The sequence below is a fragment of the Nannobrachium achirus genome, assembly GCF_963921795.1.
Source record: "Nannobrachium achirus genome assembly, chromosome: 24".
Lineage (NCBI taxonomy): Eukaryota > Metazoa > Chordata > Actinopteri > Myctophiformes > Myctophidae > Nannobrachium > Nannobrachium achirus.
Genome location: NC_137831.1, coordinates 29,175,752 through 29,199,309, shown reverse-complemented (window position 1 = coordinate 29,199,309; position 23,558 = coordinate 29,175,752). Strand labels below are relative to the sequence as shown.

At 44.7% G+C, this 23,558-nt stretch overlaps 2 protein-coding genes across 2 annotated transcripts; both read left to right on the top strand.

Annotated features, from left to right (window-relative positions):
- Window positions 1-1,985: 1,985 nt before the first annotated feature.
- On the top strand, window positions 1,986-4,085 carry LOC308280205 (E3 ubiquitin-protein ligase arih1l-like; the record flags this gene model as incomplete). Its single annotated transcript, XM_080720468.1, has 2 exons — window positions 1,986-2,818; window positions 3,656-4,085. The coding sequence occupies 2 exons, from the start codon at window positions 1,986-1,988 to the stop codon at window positions 4,083-4,085; spliced, it is 1,263 nt and encodes a 420-aa protein (XP_080576594.1).
- A 1,959-nt stretch (window positions 4,086-6,044) lies between these two features.
- LOC308280204 (E3 ubiquitin-protein ligase arih1-like) lies at window positions 6,045-7,727 on the top strand (the record flags this gene model as incomplete). The annotated part of the gene is made up of 1 exon (XM_080720467.1): window positions 6,045-7,727. One exon carries the CDS (start codon window positions 6,045-6,047, stop codon window positions 7,725-7,727), a length of 1,683 nt encoding a protein of 560 aa, XP_080576593.1.
- Between the last annotated feature and the right edge of the window lie 15,831 nt (window positions 7,728-23,558).

Here is a 23,558-nt window from a genome sequence, read left to right as displayed (position 1 = left end):
TGAGTTCCCAGAGGTTCTTTTTTTTGCCACTAGGGGGGCGAGAAGAACCTCTGGGCCAAAACTATGATATTCCTGGGCAGGAAGTTGTCCCAGGCTCAGAATCTGAGCTGGGACAATACAAGGAAGGTTAGGCAGGAACAGACAACACCCGGAATTTGGCACACCATGGGACGCCGCCATGACACTTTTGGGTGGCGGAAGTGACGAAGTGCTCATAGACGCTAATGTTATTTTGGGTGGCCACCGGACGTGGCCACCCGCCACCCATGGAGCCTAGATGACGTTGGTGAATGCTGAGACCTTCTTTGGGACAATACAGGAAGTAGAGCCCTGTGCAAACCTTCAAAACATTCAGAACAGAAACCAACCAAAAACACTACAACAATCTGCAGCCCATGTTTCAAGGTGAATCCTACCAGACTACCCATATATGGGCATGCCCCCTTTTGTGCCCATATATGGAGCTGAGCAATTTGTTTTTAGCCTGATGCCATGATGAACACCTGATCCACATGATATCCCCATATATGGGCATGCCCATATATATATATATGGGGATATCAGGTGGATCAGGTGTTCTGTACTATAATTCATAATGTAATGTATATTATTATAAGCTATATTATAAGATCATAATAATAAAATCATGATGACTGCACAACTGATTATTTTTGCATAATTGGCTAAATTGGCTAATTTGCCCATGATGACGGGGAACTTCATCATTATGGGCCAATCATAAATATCCATAAACAAACCTGATATGCCCATAGAGCCCGCCACTATGACTCAGACATAACCGTAAACAAACTAGAGATCTCCATATATGGGCACAAAGGGACAAGAACTGACATATACAGAGATCTCCATGTATGGGCATAAAGGGGACACAGGTAGACAGACAGCTACCATGCTCTTCATACAGTATATGGCTCAAAAGACAGTCAGATTGGTGGGGCAGAGTAGGTTTGAGGGCCGCGTAGCTGTCTCGACTACATGTGACCCAACCTCCATGTAGAAAACGTCAACTTTACTTGACTTTAAATGAATGCCCTATAGGCTACTTCATCATAAAAGAGTGAAGAGTGTCACACACAAGTAATGAAAATAGCAGATTTACAAGTCACAATTTAATGCACCGCATGCAACGAGTTGTGAGCTTATAGATCGGCTATATTTTCCCTATCTTAAAATGTTTAAAAATATGAAAAGGCAACGTTTTTTGGATGAACAAGGTTTCCGCCGACATGCAGTAACACTCGTTATCAGAGTACTTGGCGGCCAGTCTATGATGTCCGTCATATATGACGCACAAAAAGGTAACTCCATATATGGGCATAAAGGCACCTCACGTATTTCAACCAATCAGGTCAGCTTGTGTGACATCATAATGACACAACAGAATCTAGGCCTATATATAAGCTTAAACTTGATCATTTCGTCACTGCTAACGTCATAACAGCTTCACTGCAGAAAGAAAGACAGAAGACAACAGAAGACTATAGCTTTAAACCAATCATTTCGTCACTCTTAACGTAAGAATAACTCGGTGCTGGCGTAATATGGCGGACTCTGCGACGCCACGCGCCCAAGGGGCGACAGAGGCCACACCGGTAGAAGCAGGCTGGGGGGCAGCCTTTGAAAACTGGTGGACGAGTTGGAAGGAGAGCAAAGAGGACAAGGGCGAGAAGGAGCAGCAGCAGCAATACAACGATGACGACGACGACGATGATGATGATGACGACTCCTGGACCTTTTTGGGAGAAACAGAGGAGGAAGAGAAGGTGGAGGAAGAGGAGGAGGAAGAGAAGGGGAAGGGGGAAGGGGAAGGGGAAGGGGAAGAGGAAGAGGAAGAGGAAGTGGAAGAGGAAGAGGAAGAGGAGGAGGCGGAGGAGGAGGAGGAGGAAGAGGAGGACGACGACTGTGGCGAGGACGCCGCTGGAAAAAGCCAAGTGCTGACCTTGGAGCAGACCTTCCAGTGCATGATGGAGTGCATTGCGGAGGTCAACGAGGTCATCCAGAATCCGGTGACAGTCACACGCATCCTGCTCTGTCGCTTAAAGTGGAACAAGGAGAAGCTGCTGGAAAGGTACTTTGATGGGAAACTGGTGTTCTCCGAGTGCCGTCGGGCCATCGATCCCGCCGAGGAGCCGCCTCAGACTCGGTCTGTCTGCGACTTCCAGAAGTGTTATGTAGAAAACCTCCCCGAAAGGGACGTGGCACGCCTGGAGTGTGGCCACGTGTTCTGCAAGCGGTTCCTGGGAAGTTACCTGAGGACCAAGATCGCGTTCCTCCTCGACTCCAGAGCCGAAACGGGAGAGATGCCTTGTCCCGCTCATGGGTGTGACAAGCTGGTTGATGACGTCACAGGCATGCGCCTCCTGAGAGACCTGGGCGCGGGGGGAGAGCTGGCATACCAGCGTTTGATCACAAATAGTTTTGTGGCACATAACCCGCTGTTAAGATGGTGCCCTGCGCCCAACTGCAATCACGCGGTCAAAGTGCAGCGCCCAGGTGCCGAGCCTGTGAGCTGCAAGTGCGGCCGTCGCTTCTGCTTCGGCTGCGGAGAGGACTGTCACGAACCCGCCACGTGCGAGCTGCTGAGGAAATGGCTCAAGAAATTGAGCGAACACAAATTAGACGGTGACTCCGCAAAATGGATTCAAGAGAACACCAAGGAGTGTCCGAAATGCCATGTTGCCATAGAGAGGGCAGAAGCTAAACCGCAGCCGGGGCCCCTGGTTCTCGAGGGCCGCCAGCCTGGGGACTGGCGGTCCCGGCGGTTCCCTGTGCACCGTGCTCCCGCGGAGGCCACACCGTGTCCCCTAAATAAACCTAACCTTAACCCTAACCTCAGTGAAACTATGCCTAAAACTAACCCTAACCCTAACCCTAACCTACTTGGAACAACGGACGGGCGAAACAATGAGCAAACCCCGGCCACACCGGAGAAAACGGGCTGGGGTGAACCTCCGAGGTGTAACCTCGGGGTCCCCTGTGTACCGTGCCCCCGCGGAGGCCACACCTGTAGGAACGGGCTGGGGGCCTGGCGGCCCTTGGAGGTCCATGGTGTAAACTGGGGGTCCCCTGTGCACCGTGCTCCGGCGGAGGCCACACCGGGTCCGCGTCAATATGCCGACGGGCTGGTATGCCGACGAACTAAACCTAACCCTAACCTCAGTAAAACTATGCCTAAACCCAACCCTAACCCTAACCTACTTGGAACAACGGACCGGCGGAACAATGAGCAGACCCCGGCCACACCGGAGGAAACGGGCCGGGGTGAAGACTTCGAGGACTGGTGGATGGCGAGTGGGCGCGAAGGGGACAAAGGTGAGGAGGAGCAGCAGCAGCAATACAATAATAAGGGTAATAATGAATTGCATGTTTATAGCGCTTTTCTAAGCAAGTTGCGAACTCAAAGCGCTTACGATCCGAGGTGTAACCTCGGGGTCCCCTGTGCACCGTGCCCCCGCGGAGGCCACACCTGTAGGAACGGGCAGGGGGCCTGGCGGCCCCTGGAGGTCCATGGTGTAAACTGGGGGTCCCCTGTGCACCGTGCCCCGGTAGACGTTTTCTGTGGAAAAAAGAAAGGGTATACGGGGAAGAGGATATGTTGTGTGAACTGCACGACTGTGTTCTGTTGGGTCTGCAGGGGTCCGTGGAGTGTGCTCCATTCGTGCGATCCCCGTGCCGAGGTTGGCGAGGCGACAGACTCCTGGTCACCTTCGAGGAGGTTCCTGTTCTATTACACACGTTATGGAGAGCACATGCAGAGGAGCCTGGGCTTCCAGGGCAAACAGAAAGCCGCGGACGAGCTGCGGCGGTGCCACTCCACACTGGCGTTCACCTACGCCTTAGGCTTCTTCCTCAAGGAGAACCTGCAGACTTTCATATTGGAGAGGAACCGGGCGCATCTGGAAGACGCCGCCAAGAACCTGGCCGGCTATCTGGCGAAGGAGGAAGAGACAGCCCTAGGTCCCTATAGGGACATGCAGAAGGTGACGGAGGCAAGGCAGAGGGCGCTGTTGGAGCATGTGCGCGAATGCTACGAGAAGGAGCTGTGGGAGTACAGCGAGGATTGAGTGACATGTCCCGTCCTGCGTAGTGATGCGACGCGTTGTAAGCTCTTGTAGGTCTGATATTTTCACTAATTGTTTTAGATAGATGAAAATAAGGAGAGAAAAATAAAATAAGGAGAAAAAAAAAGAAAAAAAATGTATTTACTATACTATCGACAAAGACAACCTTCTCAAAGGCACTGTATACACACCCTCTGGAATCCCTGATCATAACCTCAAGTTGAAATTAGGCGCACCATTGCCTGGTTAATAAAACAGACTGCACTCAACACCACCCCCTGGCGGTAGTGGTGTTGTAGTGAAGTCTGGCCCTTCACATTAAATAAGCCTTTTCCACCAGCCCGATGAAAGGGCTAGCCAATCAGGGCTGTAGGCCTGGGGCACATGGTGGGTGGTGGCCAGGTTCAGAACCATTCAGCCAATCATGCGAGTCTGTGTGTAAACAAACACATCCCCCCCTCCACTCTCATTACAGACATCAAACAGGTCGTAGTATTTGATGCTTTCATTGACTAACAAGCTATTGACACTTGTATGGCTCAATCAATTACCGCAGTTCAAAACCCCTTTGAAGTTGAAAGGGAGCAATTAAGTGCTCTGGTTGGGCTTGCACGCCCCCACAGAAATGGAATCTCTCCCTGCAATCCCAGACTCTCTTCCCAAAACGAAGTGTGTGATAGAGGCGGGCACCGCCAGGCAAGGCGCACCAGTCATGCTGCATGCTTAGAAACCTGAAAGCAGCTCCCGACTGCATGGTGGTAATGCAAATAAATGATGGACAAAGTCACTGAGTGTGAGAGGTGAAACAATCTTCCTCCCAAGAATACCTGACTATGACAGAGGTGTTGAGCTTCCTTTCACCTTCATTAGACGACAGCTCCCTATCCGCTGCCCCATCAGCGACCACATTGTAAATGGTAAATGGTGCCTTTATCCAAGGCACTTTACAATGATTAGCAAAACTAGTGAAAATAGCAGATCTACAAGCACACACTGCATTGCTTGTAGATCGGCTGCTTCAGTTTTAAATCATTAATGCAAAACGAACAGTTTTGGACATACAAGGTTTCCTCCCGACAACAACGAACTGTGGGTCATTTAATGTGTATGAGCATAGATCTTCAAACATGAAAAAGGAAAATATATAATTATAACATTTCCAAGATTAGAATATAATTGGTTTATATTGATATTGACGATGTATAAAAACAAATTTAGGAGAGCCAGCTTTTCAATATTCAGCTTGTGACATCTTAACTCTTGAGCTGTTGAGCTGTCCCTCTTAATTATGAGTCCATGATGTCAACAGACTAATCAAAGGCTGTGAACGGTGCTTATATTTTTGTTAAGCGCATTCTGAAACTGCCGAACCAATCGTAAGCTTCTGTATCCATGATGTTAAGGTGAGAACGGTGTTCGATTGGTCTGTTCTGTTTGCTTAACACATAATCATGATCAGAACAGCTTTTGATTGGTCCGTGCTGACGTCATGTTTTTTTTTTTATATATTTTTATCCCACGGTTTTGCAATCCATTTTCTCACCCAGCGCCAACTACCTAACCTGTAGTCCTGGTTTTCGCTCTCCCCCTGCCGCGCCAGGGGAATTGGGGAGCACCTGGCTGACGTCAAGTTTAACACTAAGTGAAACATAGGAGCGGTTTGCACCGCTCAAAATTAAAAAGGAAACGTTTTTGGATGATGAGATGAACATTGAACAAGGCTTCCACCCGACAGCACCGACGACTCAGTAACAGAATGTTAGCCTATATGTGGCACGATTGAGCTTTAACCTGACCATTTCGTCACTGCTAACGTCATAATAGCTTCACTGCAGAAAGAGAAACAGAAGAATATATATATATATATAGTACTAGTTTTAAACCGATCATTTCGTCACTGGCAACGTAAGAATAACTCGGCAGCAGAAAGAGCAGTCACAGACCAACGGGCGCTGACATTATATGGCGGGCGCTGCGGCGCAACCCACCCAAGGGGCGGTGGCGGAGGCCACGCCGGGAGAAACGGGCTGGGGAAAAGTATTCGGGAACTGGTGGACGAGTTGGACGGCGAGCAAAGAGGCCAAGGGCGAGGAGAAGCAGAAGCAGCAGCAGCAGCAATACAAGGCGAAGGAAGAGGAAAAGGAGGAAGAGAAGGAGAAGAAAGAGGAAAAGGAAGAGGACGGAGAGAAGGAGAAGGAAGAGGAAAAGGAGGAAGGGAAGGAGAAGAAAGAGGAAGAGGACGGAGAGAAGGAGAAGGAAGAGGAAAAGGAGGAAGAGAAGGCAGAGGAAGAGGAGGAGGAGGAAGAGGAGGAGGAGGAGGCGTGTGACGACCGTGACGAGGACGCCACTGGAAACAGCCAAGTGCTGACCTTGGAGCAGACCTTCCAGTGCATGATGGAGTGCGTCGCGGAGGTCAACGAGGTCATCCAGAACCCGGTGACGGTCACACGCATCCTGCTCTGTCGCCTAAAGTGGAACAAGGAGAAGCTGGTGGAAAGGTACTTTGATGAGAAACTGGATGCGGTGTTCTCCGAGTGTCGTCGCGCAATCGACCCCGCCGAGGAGGTCGATTGCGACATGCCGTGTCAGTGCTATGCAGATCTAAACCTCCCCGAAAAGGACGTGGCACGCCTGGAGTGTGGCCACGTGTTCTCCACGCGATTCCTGGGAGGTTACCTGAGGACCAAGATCGCGTTCCTCCTCGACTCGAGAGACGAAGCGGGAGAGATTCCTTGTCCCGCTCATGGGTGTGACAAGCTGGTCGATGATGTCACGGGCATGCGCCTCCTGAGAGACCTGGGCGCGGGTGGAGAGCTGGCGCACCAGCGTTTGATCACAAATAGTTTTGTGGCGCATAACCCGCTGTTAAGATGGTGCCCTGCGCCCGACTGCAATCACGCCGTCAAAGTGCAGCGCCCAGGTGCCGAGTCTGTGAGCTGCAAGTGCGGCCGTCGCTTCTGCTTCGGCTGCGGCGAGGACTGTCACGAACCTGCCACGTGCGAGCTGCTGAGGAAATGGCTCAAGGAATTGAACGAACAAAAATTAGACGGTGACTCCGCAAAATGGATTCAAGAGAACACCAAGGAGTGTCCGAAATGCCACGTCACCATTGAGATGGCAGAAGAGGAACCGCAAGTACAAAGGGAAGGGCATAAGAGCCGGAAGATATTTTGTGTGAGCTGCGCGGCCGAGTTCTGTTGGTTCTGCATGCGTCCATGGGTTTGGCTCCATTTGTGCGATCCTTGTACCGATGCCAGCGAGGTGACCGACAACAGCTCACCTTCGAGAAGGTTCCTGTTCCATTATAACCGCTACATGGAGCACATGCAGAGGGGCCTGGGCTTCCAGGGCGAACATAAAGCCGCGGATGAGCTGCGGCGGTGCCACTCCACACTGGCGTTCACCTACGCCTTAGGCTTCTTCCTCAAGGAGAACCTGCAGTCTGTGATATTGGAGAGCAACCGGGCGCGTCTGGAAGACGTCGCCAAGGACATGGCCGGCTATCTGGCGAAGGAGGAAAAGATGGCCGTAGGTCACCAGGACGTCATGCAGAAGGTGATGGAGGGAAGGCAGAAGCAGAGGGCGCTGTTGGAGCACGTGCGCGAATGCTATGAGAAGGAGCTGTGGGAGTACAGCGAGGATTGAGTAACATGTCCCTCCACGTAGTGATGCGACGCGTTGTGAGCTTGGTAGATCTAATATTTTCACTATTTTTTGAGCGGTGGTAAGAGCGGTGGTAAACCGCTCCTAAGAGTGGCTGTTCGTGTGTCTGTAGCCTTTTTCTTCAGCGTTTTTCCATAGCAAAATGTGTGTACGTAGCATCATGTTTGTCTAGTGATGTCATATGTCGTATGTCTGTAGCCTTTTTGTGTAGCATAGCCTGTACATCCTAGACTCAAATCCTAGCCTGAAGACGTTATGCAAGCACGACCACCGCTCACTTCACATTGGGTGTGATCTTTTTAGAGAAAAAAAATATATTTACTATACTATTTCTGTTTTGTTTTTTGTGTTCTGAAAATCACTTTGTGAGCTTGTAGATCTGCTATTTCCATCATGCAAACAAGTAAAATCTGGCATTACGCCATAAAAGCCTGTTAAAATATTTTTTTGTCCACAAAATCAACCACAGATTTATGACTTATGTTTAGTCGACTAAAACTAGACTAAAACTAAACTAGAAAGAGTGTGGTTGCCGACGTGACTAAATTCTGCAGCAAGCTAACTGTCATGTGAAGCTCAAGCAAGCACCACTCTCAAATGTTTTTCCACCAATTTCCAATTGCATCTTATTCAATGTAAAAACCTGTTCACAAATACATTTTATCTCGAATAAATAAAGTTTATCTAGAATAAATAAAGTTTATCTACAATAAAATGTCCCTAGGACTACTAAAAATGCACATGACTAAAATACGACTAAAACTAAATGGGATTTTATTCAAAAGACAACGAATAGGACTAATAAGCAGTTAAAACTTCCACAATGTATGAATGAATGAACCATTGTAAAGCGCTTTGAGCACTTGGAAAAGCTCTATAAAAATGCAATTCATTAAAATGAACGCCCTGTGAGCAGTGTTGGGCAGAAACTTATTGCGACCGTAAGGTCGCAAGTTACTATGACAAGCTCCACCGGCTGTCAGTCTGTCCGTCACGTCACACTTTTTGCCCTACTCTTATCTCCGGCACCGTTGCCCCTATCCATGCCAAACTTTGCACACACACACACGCTGGCAAACCACAACCTCAGCCCCTGATTTCTCACGTGCCCCTCTTCTAGTGCCACCATGAGTTTGCTTTTTGCAGACATTATTGTGTATACATGGCACCGTTGCCCCCTATCCAATCCACACTCCTTGGCTGGCAAACCACAACCTCCGCCCCTGATTTTTCACGTTCCCCTCTTCTAGCGCCACCATGAGGTTGCTTTTTGCAGACAACATTATTGTGTATACATGCAACCTGACGGTCGCGTATCTCCTGATTAGGGAGTCTGGTTACTTAGTGATATATTACTGTAATATATTATTAATTTACCCAGTAAAGAGTAGTGTAAGGGATTACTCTGCCAAAACAGTAATATTATACCATATATCTATGTAAAATATAGTACATATTACTATTACTCTGATTTTGTTGGCTTCCTTTGAAAACACTTCATTTAAAAGGTCAAGAGAGATTGCTCCTTTATTGCACAGTAGCCTTTTGGGCTGATTTGTGACTCTTATTATTATTATTCCTAATACTAATCAGCATGTGAGGGGATTTTATTTTGGTAGAACCGCTGATCCAACCAATATGGACATCCCTACTGATGCCATCATGGATCTCCATATATGGGCATAAAAGGGACAAGGACTGACAGATACAGAGATCTCTGAATACTGAATCGACGATAACATGACCTAATTTTACTTTTTTTAAGTGAAATATCCCTTTAATTCAACACTGATGTTGATACATGACGATACATTTCTCAGAGGCCATGTTTACAGTGATTGTTACATCAACAAACCGCTATCTGTGCTATGAGATGGGAGATTATCTTGACTGGTCACTCGATCTTGGGTGTGAAAAGGCCTCATCTGTGGGCGAGGCAAATCAAGTATCCAATACAAAAGATGATTGAACTGTCAATATAAAGAGAGTTCACAGGCGCTGCGCAGTAATGTGCCTCTGTGCTGAACTGTAGTGAGTGGAAAGCACGGCGGTATTCTGCAGGGGCGTCGCACCAAATTCTGGGCCCTGGGTACAAGGATTCACTGCGGGCCCCCCATGAATGTTCTTCATAGGGGGAGGGGGTTTAACCCGTTTAGACTGGGAACGCATTATTTGTGCAATTTTTTTGAAAAATAGCAGATCTACAAGCTCACGGTGCCGCGCTGTGAGCTTGTAGATCTGCTATTTTTGAAAGATCTTGAAAAATTGTGCAAGTCTTTGAATATTTCAAATCCTTCTAAGATTTTTTGAAAAACCTATATGCTTCTATGTCTGTGGTGCTCAAACTTTTTCATGTGAAGGTATTATGTAATTGGCCACAGCACAGACCCTATCTAAAACAAAATTAGTTCCAGGGACCCCCCAGAAGAAGAATTTGAGTTACAAATGTTCGCTTAAAAAAAAAATATATAGGTATATAATATATATATATTAAAAGATTTGCACACATTTTCACGACTTTTCAAAAATAGCAGATCTACAATCTTTCAATAAGATAATTAAGGACCCTCCACCTTGGGCCCTAGTAACTCAGTCCCACTCCCACTCTTGTAGTGGATTAGATTTCACAGATCTCGGGAGTATACTAGGCAAAGATGGTGGCTCAGACCAGTGGTTCTCAACCTGTGGGTCGGGACCCCACATTATTTTGGGGGGTCCCCAGAAATTAACATTGTTTTATCATTCATCAGTAAACAAACCAACATTAAGTTTAAGTGTATAGAGGGTAGCTGCATGTTTCTAAAGTGAGAATGTAAGGACTTTATGGTAATACCTCTAAAACCAGTAAGACTCCCTAATCGGGAGATAAGCGACCGTTGGTCACTTATCTCCACAAATAGGCCAAAAGTTTGTTTTACCAATTATCAAGACATACGGGCAGTTGACAGTTTGCCATGGTTACTCATTGAAGTTGAATCTCCATATATGGAGACATAAGTTGCTCATACCATAGCAACCATGTTTTTTACAGGGCCTGGGATTGATGACATCAGAAATCTCCATATATGGGCATGAAAGGGATTTTGTTTCTGGAAATATGTCTGTGGGGTGCCACATTTGGAATAAAACACTTACATCACACATCTGGATATCCATACAGCCCATCTAGTTTGCCTGTGTCCATTTATGCCCATATATCTGATGACATTGGGACACTGATCTCCATATATGGGCATAAAACTTATGTTAATTAGTAAAGCCTGGGGATCTCCATATATGGGCATGAGGGGTACCCTAAAAGGGCATCATCTGGGAATAGCAAATATAGTTATCCTAGAAAGTGAAAATCTTACATCAAAGGCCATAACTACCTACCTACCACCATACTGCATTCCTCATTAAACTACCTACCAGTAAGATGCCTATAGGGAGAAAAGCAAAGGGCGAGGTTGCACCATTTCTTGGTCTTCTGGCCAGTGATGTATATCGGACCATTTAACCATATATGGAGACATCTGGTACCCAAAGATATTCACAGATATGGGCTTAATATTGATGACATAAGGGATCTCCATATATGGGCGTAAAAGGGATTTGGTTCCCCTGGCATCACAGGGATCTCCATATATGGGCATAAAATGGATTTGGTTACCCTGGCAACACGGGGATCTCCATATCTCCATATATGGGCATAAAAGGGATTTGGTTCCCCTGGCATCACAGGGATCTCCATATATGGGCATAAAAGGGATTTGGTTCCCCTGACATTACAGTGATGTCAGTGGCTGGTTCTACAGAGGGGATCTCCATTTATGGGCATAAAAGGGAATGTATGTATGATGATGTCAGATATCATAGACGTCATAGGACTTTCACATAACGAATAACTGAGTAAGCATGTAAACCCGTAAAATCTATATTTGGGCATGGCTGATTTATGACCTCATCATGATGACACGAGCAAACACAGCTGAATTGTATAAATGATCAGTGCAGAAACCAACAGAAGTATTTGACCAAGACTCTTCGATTTAAACATCAACAAAGGTGTGACGTTTGTTGATGGTCACAAAGTGTGACGGACGGACGGACGGACGGCCGGTGGAGGTTTTCATAGTAAACTGCTCCCTGACGGTCGCAATGACAAATTAAACATTGGCCTAATTGTCAGATATTAGAGGCAGAAATTGTGAAAATAGCAGATCTACATGTCCCAGTCGCAGCCCGAAAAGGTTGAGAACCACTGGTTCAGAAGACGACATTAAAAGCAGAATCAACAAGGCCAGACGCTTTTACCACGCTGCGACACATATGGAACTCCAAGGCAATGACCCGCCAATAATAAGATCTGAATATTCAACACCAACGTCAAAGTCAATTCTCCTCTATGGATCAGACATCAGAGACATGGAGAGAGTGACCAACATTACCACCAACAAACTCCAGACCTTTCTCAACAAATGGCTAAGATCGCATCCTTAACATCAGGTGGCCAGACAGAATATCTACAGTAACGCCAGCTTGTTGGAGAGAACCAACCAGATTCAGCCAGGAGGTGAAGAAAAGGAAGTGTGGGGGTGGATTGGACACACCCTCAGAAAAGCCACTGACAACATCGCTAGGCAAGCACTGGACTGGAGTCCACGGGGCAAAAGGAAAGTGGGAACACCTACCGAGTGCAAAAAAACGAATCCTGGCCTTGACAGCCCATACATCCATCCAGAGAAGTCCTATCTGATAACAACGTTAAACAATGTTACTCACTTTGCCACTCGATTTGCCACTCACTTTATGCATGCGCATACCCTTTATAAGTAAAGTAAGTCAAGTGGATTAGAGTAGCCAATTAAAAAATGAAAGTACTCAAGTAAAATAAAAGTAGCCTACCCCACAACTGTACCGGCCCTCGGGCACTATGGAAGAAAAATTATTTAAAAAATCTGCACTTGCACAGGTAACCGGGTTCAAATCCTTTCCATCACGGCAACGTTTTGGGTAAAAAGGTACGGCCTTTTGACTTCTTCTGAGCTAAATTAGCACTGAGGGTTTTATAGTGTGTGTGTGTGTGTGTGTGTGTGTGTGTGTGTGTGTGTGTGTGTGTGTGTGTGTGTGTGTGTGTGTGTGTGTGTGTGTTCACACATGAGTGATGCCTGGATTGTGGTCAAGAGCCGTTTGAACCATCCGGGAATGAACTCCTTCAGTCTGTTGTTTTATTACAACCAACATCTATTTCTTTCTTCTTTTTTTGCTCAGTAGAAAGGGTCAAAGAAATTGAACAAGTTTATTCCCAGTGCACCCCTGTACTGTGTGTATGTGCATTGTGCAATGCACGTGCACAAAGAATGCTGCAAACTTGATCGGTTGTGGTTGTAGCTTGTCTTGCGCCCTGGCCCTAACCTCATGCAGCAGCACCTGAGGTGACGTTACCCTACCCCCCTCCCTCCCTCCCCCTCTCCTCGCACTCCTGAGGTGGGGAAAGCAATTCTGAAGAGGCTGGGTTTTGAGTACCTCTGGTCAATAGCGTCAGCAAGTTCTCAGTATAACACTCTCTATGGCAGGGGTCTTTAGCTCGGGGCTCCCCTGGCTGTAAATAAAGTTTTCATCCATGGCACCCCCCGAATTACGTTGTTGCTTTATAGCACCTTTGTGTCATATTATGTAAATCGTTATACCTACCTGTATAAGATGCAGTATGTCACGAGAAAACAATGTCAGTTTCCATTATAGAACAGACTGAAAATAACTGTACTTGACATTTAACCAATTGAACCCCATCATCCCTCTTATCCCTATTCTGGGGGGGGAACGTTCACCAAAAAATAGCAGATCTACAAACTCACAACGTGTCACGCTCACAGCGTGACCGTGTGTGCACAGTTTGGCCGCGACCAACAGCGCCGGAGATTAGCTGGTAACAGACGGATGGACGGACAAGGTGCAAAACATCTCCCCATGCCTTCGACCTGGCGGAGAAAGAAGCTTGTAGATCTGCTATTTTCACTGTTTGGGTCCCAGTAAAACATCAAACTTCTTATTTTGGTCTCGAGCTAAAAGGTTTGGGAACCAATGTTATAGATATAGAGCAGGGGTCTTCAACGTTTTCAGGCCAAGGACCCCTTAGTTGAGAGAGAGATGAAGCAGGGACCCCCACAACCTAGAACCTACAATAGATTCCATATAGTTACATTGTTTGACAGCTGGGTTAGGGTTTGACATCATTGTTTGATCATCAGTGTATGTTTTCAGATATTTAACCACTTGAACCATCAATACTTAATAAACTTGACCTTTCACTCTGTACTTAGTCTGCTCTTTTTCCCCTCTACACCAAAACCTTTTGCTGAAAATAGCCGACTGCGAGGAGTTGTGAGCTTGTAGATCTGCTATTTTTGGCTAAAGTTCTCAGAATATGGACGCTAGGGTTCAAGTGGGTAATATAAAAAAGCAGAAAAAAAAGTTTCTATCACTCAAAGATTTGGAGGACCCTGTGTAGTAACTCTGAGGACCCCTTAGGAGTCCCGGACCCCTGTTGAAGACCCCTGATATAGAGGACTGGTGTTGTGTGGTCTCTCATGGCACTGACTGTTGAGCGACGAGTTGTGAACATATTGGATGGAGTTCACTGAGGACTTTATAGAGGTGACACCCGTGAAGGATGTGGTTGCAGCAGTCGAGCCGTGGATGTAATGAATGCTATCCCAGTGCTCATCAGTTATGAGCCATTGACAAATTACTATATGATTAAGAGCATGGCTATGATTGGCATCTTATCAGATGGCAAACACAAGCTTTTTTTTAAATGAAGTGATTCATTATGCGATTTGTCAGCTCGATGGCAACAGGGAGTCGAGTTAGTGGTTCATTCATTATCCATCTGAAAGGGTGGACCGGGTGATGTAAACTTTTTATTTATTTTTTATAATCTTTTGCTAAAACCCATGCATCTGTTTTATTATAGGCCTGTCTCATTTAAAATCTATTTATTTATTTAACCAAGTTAGTTAGGCTGGGATTGAAACTTCTCTTTTGCAAGACAGACCTGGCCCAAAGTCACCTGGTCTAACCTAACGCTGACCTAGTCTAACCTGGCCCTGACAGATCTCATCGGCTCCTCTGGCATCTTGGAATGGACTTGCAATTTCCCAGAATTGCATCTTTCTAGCTATTTTTTGTTGCATTCCTAAGACAATAATTTGATGACTCTGTGTGTCTCCATCCGGAGGGATGTAATACTAATTTTCTACCATTCACAGGAGGAGAGAATCATTCATATTCAGGCCTCTTTTGAGGCATGTGTTTAAACAATGTGTCCTGAATGACAGCGTGCCTTGGCACTGAATGATTAATCTACCAACAGCACACAACACAGCATGAAGCAGAGTCTCAAGCGTACGTCAGTGAAACCTGCATACCCAGACTTCCACTGGCAGGTAGAAAAAACAACACACGTTTTATCAACTTTGTTTCAAGTCAAAAAGAAAGTATGACTATTAGTATGCATAAAACAAAGACAAAGCAAAATAAGAGATGAAAACAAAATAATATTTTGACAATTGGCTTATCATCACAAAGCATAACGCACAATATGTTTCAAAAGCAAGATTGAGACTATTGCATTAACTAGGCCTGTGTGCTGACTTTGGGTGGCATTGGAGTTAAAGATTTCTCTTTTTTTGCAATTCTCGCATTGTAAATGATTCCTTTGAAAACGTACCATATTCACATATTTTGATGTTTCTCTACTATAGATACTGAGAAGAAGGAAGTGCAATTTTTATGATCCAGGCACAGCTTGGGCCACAGGCCAAAATAATCACATTCTGCTGATTATACAGCATAAGATTATTATAAGTATATAGCGCTGGTTCTCGGGTTTGATGTAATCAAAAAGCTTATGCATATAATATGGATTGCTCATGTTTTTTTTTGTTTTGTTTTTTTGGAAAAAGCAAGTGTGCCCTACATTTGTATAAAAATGGATTAAATTTAATCAGATGCAGATCATTTCAATCTCAGTGCATGGGGCTACTTCAAATCACTTTTTTTTTCTCCTGTGGAAGGCAAAAAAACATTCCCTGGGCTCTCGCACCATTGATGGAGCTTTCGCTCTGTCCTTATTTGTCTCTTTGTGGACGCAATTCCCCCGTCACCACAGGCACTTTAAGATATGACTGGGGACAGGAACAGCACAGAAGACTATGGTCTTTTTCTTCGATGTATGAATTGTTACACAGTGAAAATAGCAGATACGTGCCGTTTCAACTCTTCAGTATATACTGCTCCTTTCCTGAAAATGTCCTGCAAATGCATTTTTTCCACAGGTTTCTTTCCCTGTTTTGCCTTTCTAATTTTTATGGAGAATGGAGCGTATTTTTGCAGAAACTCGCAAATGGCAAGAAACCACTCCATTCCCATTGAAAAGCAGAATCCACCTTCATAAGTAGTTTTAAACTTCACACTCAGAGAAGGTCATAGAAATTGCAAAAAATAGATCTACAAACTCTGTTTCTGCGAATCCCCTGTAAATCTACTGTCTTCCCAATGGCAGGACGGGAGCGTGTCGCTGTTTCTACATGTCATCTTTTCGACAACCAAACCTAACCCAAACCCTAACCCTAACCTCCATGGGGTGAGTCAGAGTCGCTAACCTGCCGACGCTCCGTTGTCGAAAGAGCGAGATTTCCCCGGCAGGACGTGTGAAGTTTTTAAATGGCACATCTGAATACAATTTACAATCACAATTTACAATTTAGGCATTTAGCAGACACTCTTAATCCAGGGTGATTCATAATAAGCAAGGAGAGCGCAGGGTAATACATCAAATGCATAGAAATAGGAATCTAGGATCATAGGTAGACCAAGAACCTATCATATAACAGCAGAATATCCAAAAGATCTGTAACCTACATTGAAACTATACACACTATAGGATGTCAGGTCAAGATTGACCTGGCATCTGTCTACATAACATGCTATCTAAATGACGTTTTAACCTTGGCATAAGCCTGCAAGGTTGCCGAGGCAAGGTGCTGCGGCAAGTGCAGTGCTACAGCAGGGGTCTTCAACGTTTTCAGGCCAAGGACCCCCTAGTTGAGAGAGAGATAAAGCAGGGACCCCCCACAACCTTTTTCATAGATATAGTTTCATCGTTTGACAGCACAATCATCAGTGGATCCATATCAATTTGTGTTTTCAAACACCACTTGAGCAGTTATTACCTAATAAACTTGACCTTTTACTCTGTACTTAGTCTGCTCTTTTTTCCCCTCTACACCAAACCTCTTTGCCGAAAATAGCCGATCTACAAGCTCTACGCGCTGCGAGGCGTTGTGAGCTTGTAGATCTGCTATTTTGGCTACAGTTCTCAGAATGTGGACACTAGGGTTCAAGTTGTTAATATAAAAAGGATTGGAAGATTTGGAGGACCTCCTGTTTAAGACCCACGTGCTACAGGCTAAGGTGGAGTCTGAGGAGGCGAGTCTTTTTCAGATGATGGAGGAAGATTTGAAGTGAGTCTGCAGTTCTAATTGCAATTGGGAGTTCCTTCCACAGTTTGGGAGTCAGAGGGGAGAAGAGTCTCGCAAGCTCACAATGTGTGGCGGATGTGACACGTTGTGGTCTTGGTCGGCTAATTTCAAAGTCGTATGCGATGATCTGATTTTAAAGAGCAAGACACTTTTTCAACAGTCGATCTCACTGGTAAAACGTTTCTGAAAACCATGGGTCAGCGATGTATTCATTCCTATCCCAAAAATCAGTTTTCTTTGTCCAACTTGTCAGCTCAAATCTTTACAATTTCACACTTCACGCTGTTTAATGTCTTGAAACTTTTTTCTTTTTTCCGCGGCGGGGATTCAATTATTTTATCCGTTTAATTCAATAACACTACTTCTCCTTTCTCCCATGGGGCACCACCACCATTCAGTGGCAGCACATAAAACGTGACATAAGCTGCCGAATGATAAAGATTGATCAACCCTATAGGTGCGCCGGCGGGGGAGATGAAAAAAAATAATAAGTGCCTAGCGGTTTTGTTTGTAGAAAAATTAATAGGTATAAAATGGAAGCGAGGTCATTTCCCAGCCTCCCCTCCCCTCCATCTGTTGTGGTAACAGGGGTGTCACAAGGAGGAGGGGGGGGGGGGGGGGGGGGGGAGTGGGACTGAGTTACTAGGGCCCAAGTTGGAGGGGCGTTAATTATTTTATACTTTAGCTTTTGAAAAATAGCAGATATACAAGCTCACAGCGCGGCACCGAATGCCGGGCTGCAAGCTTGTAGATCTGCCATTTTTGAAAAAGTCGTGAAGATGTGTGCAAATCTTTATTTCTTAAGCGAACATTTGTAACTTAAATGTTGCTTCTGGGGGGTCACTGGAACGAAATATTTTGAGATGGGGGTGTCTGTGGCCAAACACATATCATTTTGGGGGTCCTTCACGTGAAAAGGTTTGAGCATAGAAAACATCAAAAACAGCAGATCCACAAGCTTGCAGCGCGGCACTCAGTGCCACGCTGTGAGCTTATATCTTTTATATTATATTCTGCTATTTTTCAATAGTTAAAGCACAAAATAATTGCGCGGGGGCCCGCAGTGAATCTTTGCGCCCATGGGGCCCAGAATTTGGTGCGACACCTCTGTGGTGGTAATGTGTTTATTCAGCTGCAAAACGGCTGCAAAGCATAAACACGGCTTCCGTCTGACTTCCACACAAAGCACAGATCTCTCCAGGGAGCGCTTTATTGGCTGAGAGAGTCCCTGGCACAGCACTTCAGTGACCAATCAATGAGCATCTTTATCTTTGAGTATTTCTCCCCTCTAGCAGCTATAATTGTTTTAATACGTGTGCGTTTAATACGGTGTCCTCAAGCCTTTTTTTTTTTGAAGCGGTGAAAACCGCTTCCAATGAGTGGCTTTGTGTGTCCCACGCCCATATATGATCATTTCAGTCCAGAATGAACAGGTTTTTTCAAAAACAAAATGTGTGTTTAATGTCCATATATGGTCATCTCAGTCCAGAATGAACAGGTTTTTTCAAAAACACAATGTATGTCACCTCATGTCCATATATGGTCACTCCAGTCCAGAATGAACAGGTTTTTTCTGTCCCGTACGTCCAGAATATCAGTCCAGAATGAATAGGCTTTTTTCAAAAAGCAAAATGTGTGTCCCATGTCCATATATGGCCATTTCAGTTCAGAATGAACAGGTTTTATCTGTCCCGTACGTACGTCCGTCCGTCCGTCCGTCCGTCCGTACGTCCGTACGTCCGTACGTCCGTACGTATGTGTGTAGTGTCCGTCCCGGTCTGATGATTGGATACTTTGAGGATTGGTCAAGCTTCACATGACAATTCGGCCCTCCAGATAAAATCATTAATTCATTCAGAATATAAAGAATGTATAGATCACAGAGTTCATAACTCTAGAACACATAGAATAAAAGTTCACCGCTTCACTTCGAACCGAGGTTTGATTGCCAGACCCATGAAATGGGTAGGCCTACATAAGCAAATGTCGGTCTGTCCGGGTTTTCTATATAAAGGGTATATATGATGATGACATGATGATGACATGCCTACAAAAGGCATGATGTCATAAATGATGATGACAGACAGGGGGTCTGGCACAACCAGGTTGACCTGCTCTAGTAGTTTTTTATTAGTGTGGTTGCCTTCATAGGGCAACCAGACTATAGTACGACCTTATATCGACTTTATTCCATGCATCTTTGTAGATAAACTTTATTTTGCCACGCTACTTAGGGGCGTCAATTGGGTATGGCAGGGGTATGCAGCTGCCATTCCCTGGGTCCAGGGGGGAAAATAAAAGTTACCTTTAAATATAAATCCATGAATGTCTCTTCTGTCTATCTGTATTATGTTGTTAAATTACAGTAAAATAACTGCAACATTTTACAAAATGGTCACTTTAACAAGGTATTGTGGCACGTTTACTAACATGCCAAGTTTAGCTGCACTTTAACAACCATTCCAGGCTGCCATATCCAGCCCAAGAAACCTAAACAGGGGGAAATAGAATGTACTTCTTAAGGTATGGCAACATGACTGGCGCCTTGCACGCGCGATACCAGTCATGTTGCCATACCATAGCTTTTTCTGAACTGACGTCACTGGCGCTACTACTCCCAGTTTTGGTGGCGCGCACTTGGGCCATATGTCAAATCGACCAGCTTCATCGGGATTGGGGACACGTACGTCTGCTTGCTAAGAGATACGTTTTATAGTTTCATTTATATTAATTTCTTGGTGAATCAATTTTCTCCATCGTCTTGAATGGGAAAAAAAAAAAATGAAACCTTTCCCAAATATGGAGATGACTGACATCATAGGTGTCTGACATCACAGACCACATGAGACTAAGACGAAAGTCATTTGCAAGTGTGACTTGCGTCACGGCAACCACACTTGCTATTTCCAATGGCATCTTCCAAGTTTATTTCAAGGGCCAACGGCAGGTTCGCATTAGGACACAAAACGTAGTAGCACTGCTCAAAAAGTGTGTGTGTGAGAGAGAGAGAGACACGAGACAGAGGGAGGGGGAGGTGAGGACACAGCGCTTGTCGCCTGATATTTGACAGAGTGCCTGTAAACAGCATCCATGGTTTCAGGGTGGCAACAACAACTCCATAGTCCAGAACAGAAAGCTCAAATTGCCTCAACCTTCCATTTTGGGTGCAAAACAATGGGGAAGCAGAGGATGCATGTTCAGTTTATTTTGGCAAGACGCAACTTTTCTTTCCCCCTCCTGTATTTACAGTAAAAGCAAATTCATCATCAAATGCAAATGGTGGACCTTTTTTCAGTGGGGAGCATCCTGTGAGGAGCAGATCTAGCGGTTATTACAGCCAATTAAAAAAAACAACATTTATTTTTGTCTTGTTAGCATTTCCCACTTCTGTGGCGCTTCATTCTGTAGCACTTTTTTCGTGTAGTTCTGCAGAGATCATGCATTTTGTCTCTGTCGGGTGGAAACCTCATACATTGTGTCCAAAAACTGTTACTTTTCAGGATTCAAATGAAAAAATTGCAAAAGTAGCAGATCCACGAGCTCGAAACATGGCGCGATCGAAGCGACACGTTTGTTTTTTTTGTTTTTGCATCTGTCGCACTGCTCATTCGCACAGAAAGTAATTAAGAGAGAGGAAACACAATTCTCAGATTGTTGCTGTCAGAAACCTCCTATCTTGATATTTTCACTTTGTTGTGTTATTTCATAAAATGCCCTCAGGGCTGGATTAACCATTGGGCCAGTAGGGCCGTTGCCAGGGGCCCTCGTCTCTCAGGGGCCCTTGGGGGAGCTTGGCTGCGTGATCATTTACAATTTACTAAAATTAAATGTTGTCTACAGGTGCTTTCTTGGCCCAGAGATGATCATCGTGGCTTAAAATCTGAGCTGGGTAGAGCGCGTCTGGAGGGATATGGTTATGGTGGAGGGTGTGGGGGGGCCCTAAAAAAAAAAGGGGCCCTCGCGGGGGTTAATCCGTCCATGAATGCCCTACTTGATCATATCACAGCGCCACACAAATGTATAAAAAATAGCAGATCTGCAAGCTGGAAATGCGGCGCAACTCGCGCAGTTTTGTGGCATTAAGGTTTCCATGCCACATAGGGCTGTCACAATTATTACATAATCGTCTAATCGCAATTACTTGACATATCGCAATTATTTTGTGATAATCGTCATAATCGTTTACATGTTGAAAAATGTTTATATGTTCAAACATTTAAAAAATGGTGTAAATAGCAGATCTACATCGCGACGTGTTGTGAGGCCAGAGGTCTTCAACATTTTCAGGCCAATGACCCCTTAGTTGAGAGAGAGATGAAGCAGGGACCCCCACAACCTTTTCATAGATTCCATATAGTTTAATCGTTTGACAGCACAATCATCAGTTTATTTTGTATTCATGTCAATTAATGTTTTCAGATATTTAACCACTTAAACCATCAATAATTTAATTAAGTGACCTTTCACTCTGTACTTAGTCTGTTCTTTTTCCCATCTACACCAACTGCGAGGCGTTGTGAGCTTGCAGATCAGCTATCTTCTGCTAAAGTTCTCAGAATATGTACATTAGGGTTCAAGTGGTTAATATAAAAAAGGAGAAAAAAAGGTTTCTATGACACAAAGATTCGGAGGACCCCCTGCAGTGACTCTGAGGACCCCCTAGGGGTCCCGGACCCCCTGTTGAAGACCCCTGCTGTAGGCGACAGCCGCAACTCCATAATTTCATGTTAGTCAATGTATTCAATAATGGACGACTAATATATACGTTTTTTTTTACCGAGCCTCTCATTTCCATTATACAGCGGACCACTTGTATGAACAAGTCATTACATTTCACAATCTCGTTCCGAGGAACCATTAATATTAATTAAGAGCATAAATACAGTTATCTGAATGGCAGGTACTGCATAACCTCCCGAGGAAGTCGACACTCTTTCATTAAGTCAGACATTTCCCCCTTTAATCTACATAATGTGTGTGAATTAACACATCGCCTGAAATGATACCGAATGTTAGCGTGGATGAATTGTTTCGGCTCGACTTCATCTTCCGCGCTATTGTCACATGGCAAGTTTACACAAGCATTGACACCAGCTCTTATCTAATCATATTTAGTATGAAGACGTGGGTGAAATTATTATGTGAATGCTTCCTCCGACTGCAGTTACATGACATGGTCCTTGAGGCAAATATGTTCTTCATCGGGAGAGGCATGCAAAATACTTTGCATGAAATCCTTATCCATGGGTTTAAAAGAAAAAACGGAATCGTAATGTATCGTTTTCGCTAAGTAAAGCCCCGTTTCATCACACAAGGCCATTGCACAAAAGTAGTGAAAACAGCAGATCTACAAGCACACAACGCCTACTACGCCTAGCGGTGCGAGGCATTGTGTGCTTGTAGATCGGCTGTTTTCACTAGTTTAAGTCATTTTAAAAATGATAAATACAAAACGAATGGTTTTGGACATACAAGGTTTCCACCCGACAACGACGGTATGAGGGTAAAGGCAGTTGTGAAATTGTGTTGAAATGACCTTCGGAAGAATTTGTAATCATGTCACATGCGTGCTACATAGATTGCCACATGGTTAGCAAGTTTGAAACGGACACGCTAGGACCTGAACCAGGGACTTTTAATAAGTACAAAAAGAAAAGCACAATGGTAAAAGTACTCATTATGCAGAATGTCCCTTTTCACAAGTTTTCAAATATATGAAATGTAAAAACAATATTATTCAGTTTCTTTTCCATCCTCACACCTTCTTAGAACACGAGGTAATGACACAATAGAATGCTTGGATTAAACTTTTTGTTGGGTCATAGCTGGCAAAGATGAATTTTAATAGAGCATTGTCTTATAATGTTTCATATATTGGTTCTGTTGTGAAAGCGCTTGACTCCACTGACCCCAGTGTCAAAGGCCAGACCACTGTGCCAGAATGATTAAAAAAATTATAATAAAGAAATGTGTTTCTAAACTACAAGAAAAAAATGGATCATTAAAATTAAATCTTCAGAAAACAGAGACTGTCACATTAGTATTCAAAGATGCAATTCACTTTGCTACTAAACCCTGTTGTTGTTGTTGTTTGGGCGAGTGCCCATGATTCTGAAGGCCCATTATTCAGACATCCCAATAGTCTGAAAAAAGACGGTTTAGAGTGAGGTCAGGGTTGAGGTTAGAGCTAGAGTTAAGTTTGGTTATAATAATGTGTTCTGTTGGACCAATGGTGCATTAAGCCCAATACACAATGTTTTGTGTGTGTGTATTTACTTAAAGCCTA